This window comes from Mirounga leonina, unplaced genomic scaffold (assembly GCF_011800145.1).
Source record: "Mirounga leonina isolate KUSES-001 unplaced genomic scaffold, KU_Mleo_1.0 Mir_125, whole genome shotgun sequence".
Classification (NCBI taxonomy): Eukaryota; Metazoa; Chordata; class Mammalia; order Carnivora; family Phocidae; genus Mirounga; species Mirounga leonina.
This window is the reverse complement of record NW_023270305.1, coordinates 45,773,793-45,786,383: the sequence shown is the minus strand read 5'-3', so window position 1 is coordinate 45,786,383 and position 12,591 is coordinate 45,773,793. Positions and strand designations below refer to the sequence as shown.

At 38.2% G+C, this 12,591-nt stretch overlaps 1 protein-coding gene across 1 annotated transcript in view; it reads left to right on the top strand.

Moving 5' to 3' along the window:
* APLF (aprataxin and PNKP like factor) overlaps nucleotides 1-9,389 on the top strand; it is a 90,224-nt gene extending 80,835 nt beyond the window's left edge. The window contains exon 10 of the mRNA XM_035001396.1: nucleotides 7,868-9,389. Within this exon, the coding sequence (XP_034857287.1) occupies nucleotides 7,868-8,073 (206 nt within the window). The 3' untranslated portion in view covers nucleotides 8,074-9,389. The remainder of the gene's footprint in view (nucleotides 1-7,867) is intronic.
* The last annotated feature ends 3,202 nt before the right edge of the window (nucleotides 9,390-12,591 follow it).

Here is a 12,591-nt window from a genome sequence, read left to right as displayed (position 1 = left end):
AGAATGGAAAGATAGGCATGGATACAAGTGAGATTTTGAAGGAAAAATCAGTCAGATTTGCCAACTAATTGGTTTGGGGCCTGAGATGACATAAAGGAAATAATGATGCCTCAGAATTATAATACAATTTATCAGGAGACTGGGGATGACATTTACATATCATAGAGATCAGGAGGAAGAGCCAGGTAGTTGTTGTTGTTGTTGTTGTTTTAATTTAAACATGTTGAATTTGGGCGCCTGGGTGGCTCAGTTGGTTAAGCGACTGCCTTCAGCTCAGGTCATGATCCTGGAGTCCTGGGATCGAGTTCCGCATTGGGCTCCCTGCTCGGCAGGGAGTCTGCTTCTCCCTCTGACCCTCCCCCCTCTTGTGCTCTCTCTCAAATAAATAAATAAAATCTTTAAAAATAAATAAATAAATAAATAAATAAACATGTTGAATTTGAGGTGGGGGTATCATAACTACACAATGAGACAATAAAATTTAATATGGTACTGGTGTTAAAATAACTGCATTGAACTCTTACTATTTAACTTCTGATTTGTAGCACTCCTAAAACATTTCTGTCTACAGAGTTCTTCCACACATGTAACAATTTATGTAGTGTATTTTTTTTTTTGTAGGTTTGACTGCTGTCATCTCTTAAGCTTCTTATATATCTAATTGGTTTAAAATTTCACTAACTTTCCACACTTTTTTTTAGAATTGCTGTGGTTTTGGCACAAAATACTGAATGCAAGAGTAATCAATGCCAGGAAAATTTTATTTTATACTTTCTTAGCTACCTTACCTGTTGACAACATTAAAAAAAAATTATCACCAGCATTTTATTATCTGATTATTGGAGTCATTCTGGCTTTTATTATTATGTGATATGCGTTATTCTAGGCTATAGGTACCATCCATGGCTGAAAAAAATTTTTTTAAAGGTTTTATTTATTTATTTGACAGAGAGAGACACAGTGAGAGAGGGAACATAAGTAGGGAGGGGGAAGCAGGCTTCCCGCGGAGCAGGGAGCCCGATGTGGGGCTCGATCCCAGGACCCTGGGTTCATGACCTGAGCTGAAGGCAGATGCTTAATGACTGAGCCACCCAGGCTCCCCATGGCTGAAATTTTAGAATGTTCTACTGATAGTTATTTTAATTTCTCTCTAGTTCTGCAGTTGTATGCACACATTTGCTTATATATACTTTTCTTCCAGAAGTAGAACCCAAAAGTTCTAGAAAGCTATTGTGGAAATTAATGGAACTTAAATGAGATTCTATAAACTGCTGCTTAGTGTGGGGAAATTGGAGAGATTTGGGGGTACAAAAAAGGCTAGTGCAGTGGGATTTAAAAAGAGGAATAAACTTCATGTATAATAAAGTAGATCAGAATACACAAGCTGCTTTTCCAAGGCTAAACTATGAATATCCAGCTAGTAGGTTGGTGCATGAGAAAGATGTGTCTTTCGTAGTAAAATGAAGTATTTAAAAAAGTGTTTATTCTTGTAGTATGTAGTAGATTTTCATCTTTAGAATATTGGGCTAAAAGTTTTTTTACTTAATGAGAATTAATATCCTAATTAGTTCTCAGATTTACTGGTAAAGAAAGGAAAATAAAATCTGAAGAATTATGATGTTAAGCTGTAAATCTGCTATGAAGCATCTCTTAGATGTCATCTAAGATGACAATCTTAGATCCTAACACCAGAAATCTGTTTGGAAAAATCAGCACTTTGGAACGATCTTTTCTCTCTGTAAAAATCAACATTTCTTCCAACATGCATTTGACCCAGTGTACTCTTCACTAGCTCTTCAGACTTATGTTCTTAGGGTAAGAACTGGCCGTGAAATTTTAAACCGTAAAGAAAAGGTTAGATACAAACTTAGGAATTGTTATTCTGATATGACACATCCCTCCACATGAACAGAAATTAAGAAATGACCACAGCCTAATATCAAATAGTTAATCTTCTGTTGTTTTAAATACATTAAAAGAGTTTGTTACTTTCCTTTTTTTTTTTTTTTAAAGATTTTATTTATTTATTTATTTGAGACAGAGAGAATGAGAGAGAGAGAGCACAGGAGAGGGGGAGAGTCAGAGGGAGAAGCAGGCTCCCCGTTGAGCAGGGAGCCCGATGCGGGACTCGATCCTGGGACTCCAGGATCATGACCTGAGCCGAAAGCAGTCGCTTAACCAACTGAGCCACCCAGGCGCCCAAGAGTTTGTTACTTTCCTAAAGGCGGTTCTTTTCCATCATGGAAGTCCAGCATTACCCATCAGTTTTTAAAACTAAGTGACCGCCTGTCCTGTGCTGCTTCGTGCAGTCAGGCTGTCATCCCTACGTTCCATATGACTTCACTGATTTGGAGAGAAAGTGATGATTCCTACTTTGGCCTTAAAACTAGAACTTTGGAGTCAGAAAAGATTTTTGAAGTAATTCAATCAACATCCTTTGACTCAGAGATAAAAACATAAATTCCATTAAGCCATTAAGTTAAGTGACTTGTTCATTGTTTATGGGCTTGTTTATGACCTAGATCTTTGGGCTTCTACTCCCCAGTCTATCCTCTCTCTTAAACCACAGCTGCTTTTTAGAAACTTTCTGTTGGATGAGGGGGATGGACAACCACATAAAAACAGCAATAACTATCAGCAAGAAACTTCTAGGTGAAGATAGAGAAAAAAAAATTATTTCATCAGAGTTCACCTCGATTTGGAAGAAACAAGCACACTTCTGGTTTCTTAGACACACTCAAGAATTATATTTCAGGGGTGCTTGGGTGGCTTACTTGAATCAGACTCTTGATTTTGGCTCAGGTCATGATTTCAGGCTTCTCTTTGGCTGTGTGCTGGTCATTGAGCCTGCTTAAGATTTCTCTCTCTCTCTCCACTTCTCCCCCCAGCCTTGCACACACACTCTCTCTCTCTCCCTCTTAAAAAAAATTATATTTCAAATCAGCTAGTCATTATTTAAGAAAATGTTATGTGTAAGCACTTATTTTTTTCAGAAATGCAATTATGCTATTTAATTCTGTGGAAATCTACAAAAAATAACACTAAAAATTATGTTTTGTTATTGAGTAAAGAAAATTAAACAGTTCCTGGCTGTGTCTCCTGTTACTATTTTTGTACTTTAATAAGCTTTTCACCAATCATGACATTATCTGTACAATACTGGAGTCTTGGCTTGGGATCATCCATGATGGGATTCCTCATGTATGTTACCTGGTTCTCTAACCAGCAAGCTTCCTTGTATGAGCTTTCTTTGAAATTTTTATATAGCAAACAGTGCTACTAGCAAGGTTTATGTGAACTTTATTAGTTTTATCACTTTAAATCCAGCTATTCAGATACCATACTATATATTTCAGCTTGCCCAGTTAGAGAATACATGCATGGGCTTTTTTTTTTTTTTTTTTTGCTTTTGCTTATATCCCTTTTGCATAAAAACTTAATTGTAGGGGCGCCTGGGTGGCGCAGTTGGTTAAGCGTCTGCCTTTGGCTCAGGTCATGATCCCAGGGTCCTGGGATCGAGCCCCGCATAGGGCTCCCTGCTCGGCGGGAAGTCTGCTTCTCTCTCTACCCTCTGCCCCTTCCCTTGCTTGTGCACTCTCTCTCTGTGTGTCAAATAAATCTTAAAAATAAAAAATTGTATGCTAAAAACAGGCATTTTATTCCTAGGTTAGGTGCTAGCCATATTTAGTTCAGAACCCTGCGTCCTGAGTTTATTCCCATGATTCAGGAAGTCATGTAATAATTGAGATCAACAAGTGTGCTTATTCAAAGCATTTTCCAAGTAAGTCACGTTTCACTATCTGCATAGCCTAGTTACACTGAAAGGCAGAAACTGTTATTTTTCTAAAAACACCTTCAGCAATTAAAAAAAAAAGGTAAGCTTCCATCTAGCTGTCATTTACACTGTGGGATATTTAAAGTCACTGATTGAATTTGCTAAAGAGGATCCATTGTAATTGATTCCAGACAATAATCACATGTCAGCGTTCAGTACTCTGTTAAGAAGTGTCCACCTGGCGCTGCTAACGCAGGACATAGAGCTGACTTTGCCTTTGTCATGAGCTGGCTCTTCAGGTGCTTTTACTTAAGCACGAAATGCCTGTTCATGTGAAGTACAATGGATGAAATTTGACTACCAGCTACATGGAGTTCTGTTATGGGTGGGTTTTTTTTTTTTTTTAGATTCTGAACCTCCTATTTAAAAGAATATGAATGTGATGTTTATATAAATGAAGATTTGATAGATACAAACAATTTTTTGAGGAATAACATGACCTTATTGCTCAAGAAATTAGCCTGCCCAGTAAGTTGCTAAAGCTTTCCAGGGTTCATTGAAGCTTCAAGCCCCTTCAATTAGCAGGACTTAGATAAAAGTCTTTAATGTAATTCATTGTATTGACAGGCTAGTGATAAAAAGTGTAGGTTATAATAAGGGTTTCTGTAAAACTAAAGGTGTTCAGCAGTTGATTTGCAAATTGTTCATTTGTTCATCCAGTCATATATTTAACAAATATATATATTAAATGTCTTCCATGTGTTAGACATTGTTGTAGGAGCTGAGGATACAATAGAGGCAAAGCCTTGCCCTTGTAGAATTTTACAAAGGTGGACAGTGTAAACAACTATATGACATCATATAGTGATAACTGCTGAGAAGAAAAAGTTGTGTAAGAGGACAGAATGGCAATGTTGTGTGTGGTGGGGGACAGGTGCCACTTCAGATAGGATGGTGAAAGGACTCTGATAATTTGACATTAGAGCAGAGGCTTGAAGGAGAGAGCAAGACAGGTGATTATCTGAGGGAAGAATATGCCAGGCAAGGGGAATGGTGCCTCCAAAAGCCCTGGAGATGATCCTGCTTGTCCTATTCAAGGAGCAGTAGAAAAAGGGTATGAAACAAAGAGAATAAGGAAGGAGTGGCAGATGGGATCAGAAAAGCTAGCAGTGAGCTAGTTGTGTAGGGTCTTAGAGGCCAGGACCTCCAAGTCAGGACTTCAGATTTAATCCAGAGTGAGATAGAAAGGTATTGGACGGGCACCTGGGTGGCTCAGTTGGTTAAGCAACTGCCTTCGGCTCAGGTCATGATCCTGGAGTCTGGGGATCGAACCCCCTTCAGGGCTCCTTGCCTCGGCGGGGAGTCTGCTTCTCCCTCTGACCCTCCCTGCCTGTGCTCTCTTGCTCTCAAATAAATAAATAAATAATCTTAAATTAAAAAAAAAAAAAACAACAACAAAAGAAAAAAAAAGATATTGGAAGGTTTTCTGGCTTCTCAGTGGAGAATAAATAAGAGTGGAAGCGAGAAACCAGTTGGGTGAACATTGGAATTGACTGAAAAAAGAAGATGATGGTATGGGGACCAGAGAATGGAGTAGATGTAGTGAAAAGTGGCAGATAGTTTTTGATGGCAGAGCCAATAGGATCTCTTGACACATTGGATATTGGGTTTTCAGTGGAGGATATTCAAGGATGACTCCAAGGTTTCTTGGAAGGTTGGAGAAGTCATATACTCAAGACTGATAAAAGAATGACTAGATTTGGGTGAAGCACCTCAAGAGTTGTGTTCTGGGAATATGATGTTTCAAGATGCCTGTTCATTATGCAAGTAGAGAGAACCCATAGGCAGTGAGATAAAGGAGTCTGGAATTCAGATGGTGGTCAGGGCTTAGGATATACATTTGGGAACTTAGGATTTAAGACTGGAGTGTGTTAGAGAAGAGATCCCAGCCAGAAACTTGAATATTCCAACATTTAGAGACTGGGAAGATCTGAGGAAGAGCCAGCAAAGGAGCCTGAGAAGGAACAGCCAAATAAAGCAGGAGGAGAACCTGAAGGTGTTTCAGCTTTATATATGTTTTTCTTTTTAAAGATTTTATTTATTTATTTGACAGAGAGAGACACAGCGAGAGAGGGGACACAAGCAGGGGGAGTGGGAGAGGGAGAAGCAGGCTTCCCGCTGAGCAGGGAGCCCGATGCGGGGCTTGATCCCAGGACCCTGAGATCATGACCTGAGCCAAAGGCAGACGCTTAACGACTGAGCCACCTAGGAGCCTCTGTATATGTTTTTCTTGTAAATCTGCTAGGTTAATTTCTGAATCTGAGAGGAGACGCGTTACTGAGATGTCACTAGTTATATATATGAGATACTTCCAAAGCCAAATGGCCAAGAACAGAGACGTTGACGGTCTTTCCTCCTCCCTCCTTCGCCATCTGCAAAACTACGCTCGAAATGTTTTTTAACTGTTTCCCATCATAAAAGTTTTATGGGAAATTGAGATTAGCTAGACATAAAACATGCCCTCAGGATGTGTACAGGAGATAAGAAATGTTTACAAATAAATACAATGCTAGATTTCCCTTAAGGCACTGGTGTGCTTCTTATGCTAATGAGAACTGTGCAAATCATTATGTAGCCTTTTTAGCCTTGGCTGCGGAGAAACTCAGGGAGAAACCTGATGCTCAGTTTCTAATAATTATGTTAAAAATGAAGGTTGACATGTTTACATTCTGGTTTTTATGTTCTTAGTTTCTACTTTTATTTGTATTTTTTTGTGACCTCATTATTATAAGCTGTCTCAAATCCTCTCTGGAAATGAATGGTGATATTAAGAAAAATGTAAATGTCTGGGCTGTGAGAGTTAAGAGGGCAGATAAATTACCTTTTTTTTTTTTTGTCATCATTTCTTCCTCCTCAAATTTCTTGAGTTTCATTTAAGTTACATCTATCTATTGCATGTGAACATTTTAGGAAGAAGTTAAGTAAAGCATATACAGGAGTACAAACAGTAATTTTTTAACCCGTATATGTGGTGTTGATCATAGGGATCCTGCCATTCAGAGATTTCCAGATAGAATCTTCCTACTTGTTCCTTAAATGTTCCACATCATCCTAGAGTCTCTCGCTGCTTATTTTAAAACATGCCTGTTGCTTGCAATGGAAAGTAAATAAAACAGAGTGGGATGAGGGAAGAAGTGGATTTGGAGACCGAAGAATTCTAGTATTATAATTCTAGTTTTATAATATTACTTAGAAATCTATAAATTCTGTACTATTATTTAGAAATCTATAAATTTTAATGGCTGTTACCATAGCAATCCTGATATTTTCAGTAATCACAGTCCCTGAAATATGAACTGTAAGATCTATAAAACCAAACGTTCCAAAGTGTATAGACTCATATTTTCTCATTTGATCACAAACATGGTGTGTTAATCAGATTGTGCCAATTCTCCTGTGACCACAGACTGTCCCCAGATTTCAGTGCCTCACAGCAATAAATAGGTGTATTTCTCCCTCATGTTTCGGCTGCATGTTAGCTGTGGCCTTGTCCGATGTGGGTTCTCATCCTGGAATCCAGGCTGAAGGATCATCCCTGAGCTGGGATGGGACCTGAGGGAGATGGTGGCAGAGGGAAAAGGACAGCAGCAGAACCACAGAAAGGCACTTAAAGCTTCCCGTTGGAAGTTGCACAAACTATTTCCATCCACTTTTCTTTGACCAAGTGTGATGTCAGTGGGGTTGGTTAAATTAATCATGTCACAGGGAGGGACAGTAAGTACCTGGGACAAAACTATATTTTACCACCCCGAGGGTAAGGTAGCATGAATATGATTATGATATTATTAAGGAACCATTATTAGGATTCTCACAGGACATTTTAGTTTCAGGAGCCTCATGGTAGGAAAAGTTAGAAGTCTAACAAAGAGTAATTTTAGCCCCCTTTCTAGAAATTTGTGGTGGTTAGTGATGTCTTAAGTAAAATTAATTCTTCTTGTCAGAGAAAGACATTTTACAGTTAGATATCTCTACTCCTGGGTTTGAGTGGCGATTGATATGTTGGCTGCCAAATTCTTTTTTTTTTTTTTTCAGTGAGAAGCGTATCAGATGAAGACAGTGATAATGTTGGGCAACCCAATGAGTACGACCTCAATGACAGCTTTCTAGATGATGAGGAGGAAGAATATGAGCCGACAGATGAAGATTCTGACTGGGAACCAGGACAGGAAGACCAAGAGAAGGAAGATGTGGAAGAGCTTTTGCAAGAAGCAAAAAAGTTTATGAAAAGGAGAAAGTAACTTTTTTCTGAGATAATATATGGCTCACAGTTATTCTGTATGGAAAAAATTCAGGTACTAAGGAGGCACTTAAGCGATAATTGTTTTCCTTCTTTTGATAGTTATGACTTTGCTGTTGACTGTGCAGATGAAACATTGATATATCAACCTTCGATGCAGTGGGTGGAATTTGTTTTGTTGCCTTGCTTTTTCTATCCTATTTAAAGCATCTGGAAATAGGAAGCAGACAGAGAGTTAAAGAGAAATAATTGATATTTTTCATGTACTTTGTGTGTTAGTAATAAAAAGTAAAAGCCATGGGTCACACAATACTTTGACCTTGTTTCTTTTTTCCAAAGATTCTATCTTTATAGAATATGAGGCAAGCAGAACCAGGAAAATTACATCATGGGTGGGAGCGCATGCGTCTTTTATTGCTATTGAAGTAATTCTTCAAGCAGAACCAGGCTTTAGAGAGTGACAGCCATCATATAATGGCTATTATTTTTCTAGTACCCAGGGTATGAGCTTTACAATTTCATTTACTACTTTTGTTCTTTGAAACTCGGGGAAATGAGTATCAAATGGATATTGAAAATATATTCAACTAAACCGTAGAAATGTCCACCCTGCAGGCAATGTTATTTCGTGCCCCACATCTGTAATTTACTCTATGTCTGAATTTAAAAGTAGAAAAAGTCAAAGGATTTGACAGTTTCTTTTTCAAACTAAAGTCCTGCATGGTTATTTTAACTCTCAATGTTCCTTCTTTACATGAAAAGATCTAGAAGTGATTTTTGACCATCGTTTTCTCAGATGACATTAGGTTCTTTTGTCCCCAGATGAAGGCAGCAAGCTGTCTGCTAGTATTCAAGATTTCAAGAAGAAACCCTTTATTCTCCAGTTTTATGAAGTATATCTCTGTTCTCAAACTACTCAGGCCCTGTAATACTCTTCATTTTAGGTGACTTAGAATTTTTGAAATCCAGTTTCGAATCTTTAATAGCAGTTGGGTATGGGAACACCACAATAGGCACAATATTGAAATCATAAATCGCTAAACCAAAAGTGTCCTAATATTCATCTAACACTAATATTTTCTATTCTAAGAGAACCTAGGAATTTATAATTTAAAAGAGCAAGACAGCTTTATAATTGTTCTCTTAGTGTTTTTTAATGTCTTTCAAAGTTAATTATGTAATACTAAAATTAACTTAAACTGGCCAGGACAAGATAAATATTTCTTTAGACTATTATTACCTATTATTCTGACTTTGCCTCTGTTATTTAGGAACTGATTTGCCCCTTGTAATGTCCCTTTAGTCTTGGGGGCTTGACAGACGTATGAAAAAAATCTTTGAACTCATTTTCATCCCTGCACTGACTTAATCCTTAAAGGGTTGTTTTTTTTTAAGATTTTATTTATTTATTTGACAGAGGGAGACACAGCGAGAGAGGGGAACACAAGCAGGGAGAAGCAGGCTTCCCGCGGAGCAGGGAGCCCGATGCGGGGCTCGATCCCAGGACCCTGGGATCATGACCTGAGCCGAAGGCAGACGCTTAACAACTGAGCCACCAGGCGCCCCTTAAAGGGTTTTTTAATCCACTCATAGATATATCCCCAAAACACTTGAAAATGTGTTCACACAAAAACTTGTACACAGTGTCCATAGAGGCATTATTTATAACAGTCCAAAAGTATAGGAGCCTGGGTGGCTCAGTTGGTTAGGTGTCTGCCTCTTGATCTCAGCTCAGGTCTTGATCTCAGGGTTGTGAGTTCGAGCCCTGTGTTGGGCTCCACGCTGGGCCTGGAGCCTACTTAAAAAATAAATAAATATAAATAAAATTGGTATAATAGTCAAAAAGTGGAAACATCTAAATGCCTATCGGTTGATGAATGGATAAACAAAATGTGGCATATCCCTACAATGGAATATTTTTGGCAATGAAAAAGAACTGAAGGATTGATACATGCTATAACATGGATAAACCTTGAAAAGGTTGTGCTAAGTGAAAGAAGCCAGCTGCAAAAGGCCACATATTATATGAACTAATTTATATGAAGTATCCAAAATAGGCAAATCCAGAGAAAGTAGATTAGTGGTTGCCAGGGGCTGGAGGAGGCAGGGACAGGAGGTGACTGCTAATGGGTACAGGGTCTCCTTAGGATTGTTAAAAATGTTCTATAATTAGTGGCGATTGTTGCACAACTCTGTAAATACACTAAAATCCACTGACTTGTACACTTTCAAAGTGTGAATTTTATGGTTTGTGGATTATGTGTTTTAATAAAGCTGCTATAAAAAGAGAATGCAAAAGGTGACACTAGTCTTTCAGAAAGAAAAAAGCATTTAATCAGAATATTCTTCTTGGCAATAATGTGATAGCTCATGGTAACTTTTTTTTAGAGTGGGGAGGGGGGCTGAGGGAGAGGAGAGAGAGAATCTCAAGCAGGCTCCACACCCAGTGTGGAGCCCAATGTCAGGCTCATTCTCACAACCCTGAGATCATGACCTGAGCTGAAATCAATAGTCAGATGCTCAACTGACTGAGCCACCCAGGCACCCCTCATGGTAGCTGTTTTTAAATATAGTCTGATGTGGCTTCCATAATCATCCCGAAGACACTTTTCAGTATAATATATAAATGTATGACTTAATTGACTAGAGTGTAGTGAGCATTTGCCACTTGGAATTGGACCATATTTAAATCTGAGACTTATAAAAGAGAGGAAAACTGATGACATTAGCTTGTCAGTGGGTACAAGAGCAATGTTAACAAAAACTTGATTCTTAAAGTAATTGCCGTCCTAAACCGCGTATAGGAGCCAACTCTCCCTATCATGGGTGTTCACAGAATTTAAACTATATCTCAGCCAAAAATTGTACACAGACATTTCTTACCAATGTGCTTAATTCTGAAAGCAAATGTTTTTTGTTGACTTCTTGTTGGAGTTGGGGGGCTGGTTCTGGGACCTTGGGAAGCTGAGACATGAAGATTTTTCAGTGACACCCAGACCCTGCTTCTGTTTTTGCCCCAGGTTGAGGATGGCCTTGTCAGTACTGTTGGTTTCTAGAACTGGAAGATCCCTAGTGGTTGTAAACATTCATTTCATGTCATTGAAAGCAAATAGATTGCGAGCATAATTTTCCAAGAATGGTGACATAAAGCTGGGAATAAATAGACAGTGACTTTCTTCCAATTAATTGTGTGCAGAGTTCAGTGTCACCAACACACCCCGTGGTGGGAGAAACCACACACTGACATGCTGCATCCAACCCTGCTCTGTTGAGACCACCTTGTTCCTATTAAGTTCTCTTTCTTGAGTAGGAATCTATAATGGGGTGTGTGGTGTGTCTGTGTCTATGTATGTATTTTCCTCCTGCCAATCTGTAAACCATACTTACGAAGCTCCTCTACAATAGATACTAAGAGAAAAGGGATAAAGATGAATTGCTGCTGACATTATGACTGGCTATCCTAATACAATGTATGCAACCTTTATTATCATAAGCAACCACAGTTGTGCTTTGTTGTGCCCAAGACCCTGTCTAGCACAGAACGGCATAGAATCCCTGTTTCCATGTGCTTACAGTCTATTTGGGAAGCTGGATATTTATTCATTTAGTAACAATGACTACTGCATACTATGGGGGTTCAAGGGAGAAAAAGACATGGGGTCTATAGTCACAGAGTTTACAAAGGCAATGAGGCAATTAGCCAAATAACAATGGGTAAAATGGGACTAGTCAGAGAAGGGAATGCTGGATTATAATCTAAATATCCCGTCTTGCTGCATATTGAAATATATTCTCAATCTTGAGGAAAAGCCTTTGTATGAGGGAGTTACAAGCTGAATTAGTAGATTTTTTCATAGAACACAATTTTTACTTGAAAGAATGATTAGAATAGCAGATATGCTATGGTTATTCAAATTTGAGTATTTGGCAGATGTTTCCTCAAAAAAGTACAAAGCGAGCCTGTTTTTTAAGGAAAACAACCAACAGTATTTGTTGTAATTGTAAAACTTGAGCTTTCAAGCAAAAATTAGAATTTTGGAAAATCTGTATTTGTCACTTGTGAGCTTGATAGCTTCCCAAAGCTTTCAAAACTGTTATCATGGTAATATAATATAATGAAGTGTGTCGACATTTGGAAGAGCTGCAGAAGTGAGCAAGCCAATATTTTCCAAATGACCAGTGTGTGTTACAAAATCAGGGATGGGTAAAATCCATTCAAAGCAAAAGATAGACCAATGGAATTTAATGTAACAGAGCCTGTCTGTATGGTTCATTAATTTAGTTTCAGACTACATATTGTAAATAACCTTTCAGAAGCTACCATTTTTCTAACTTCAGTGACATATCAAAAATAATATCCATAATTATCTGAAAAGCCTATTAAAATACTCTTCCTTTCCCAAGTACATATCTGTGTAAGGCCTACTTTTCTCTATATACTTTAAGCAAAACAACATATGAGAGTAGATCCATGAATCCAGCTATCTTCTATTAAGAGAGGCATTAGAAAGATTTATAA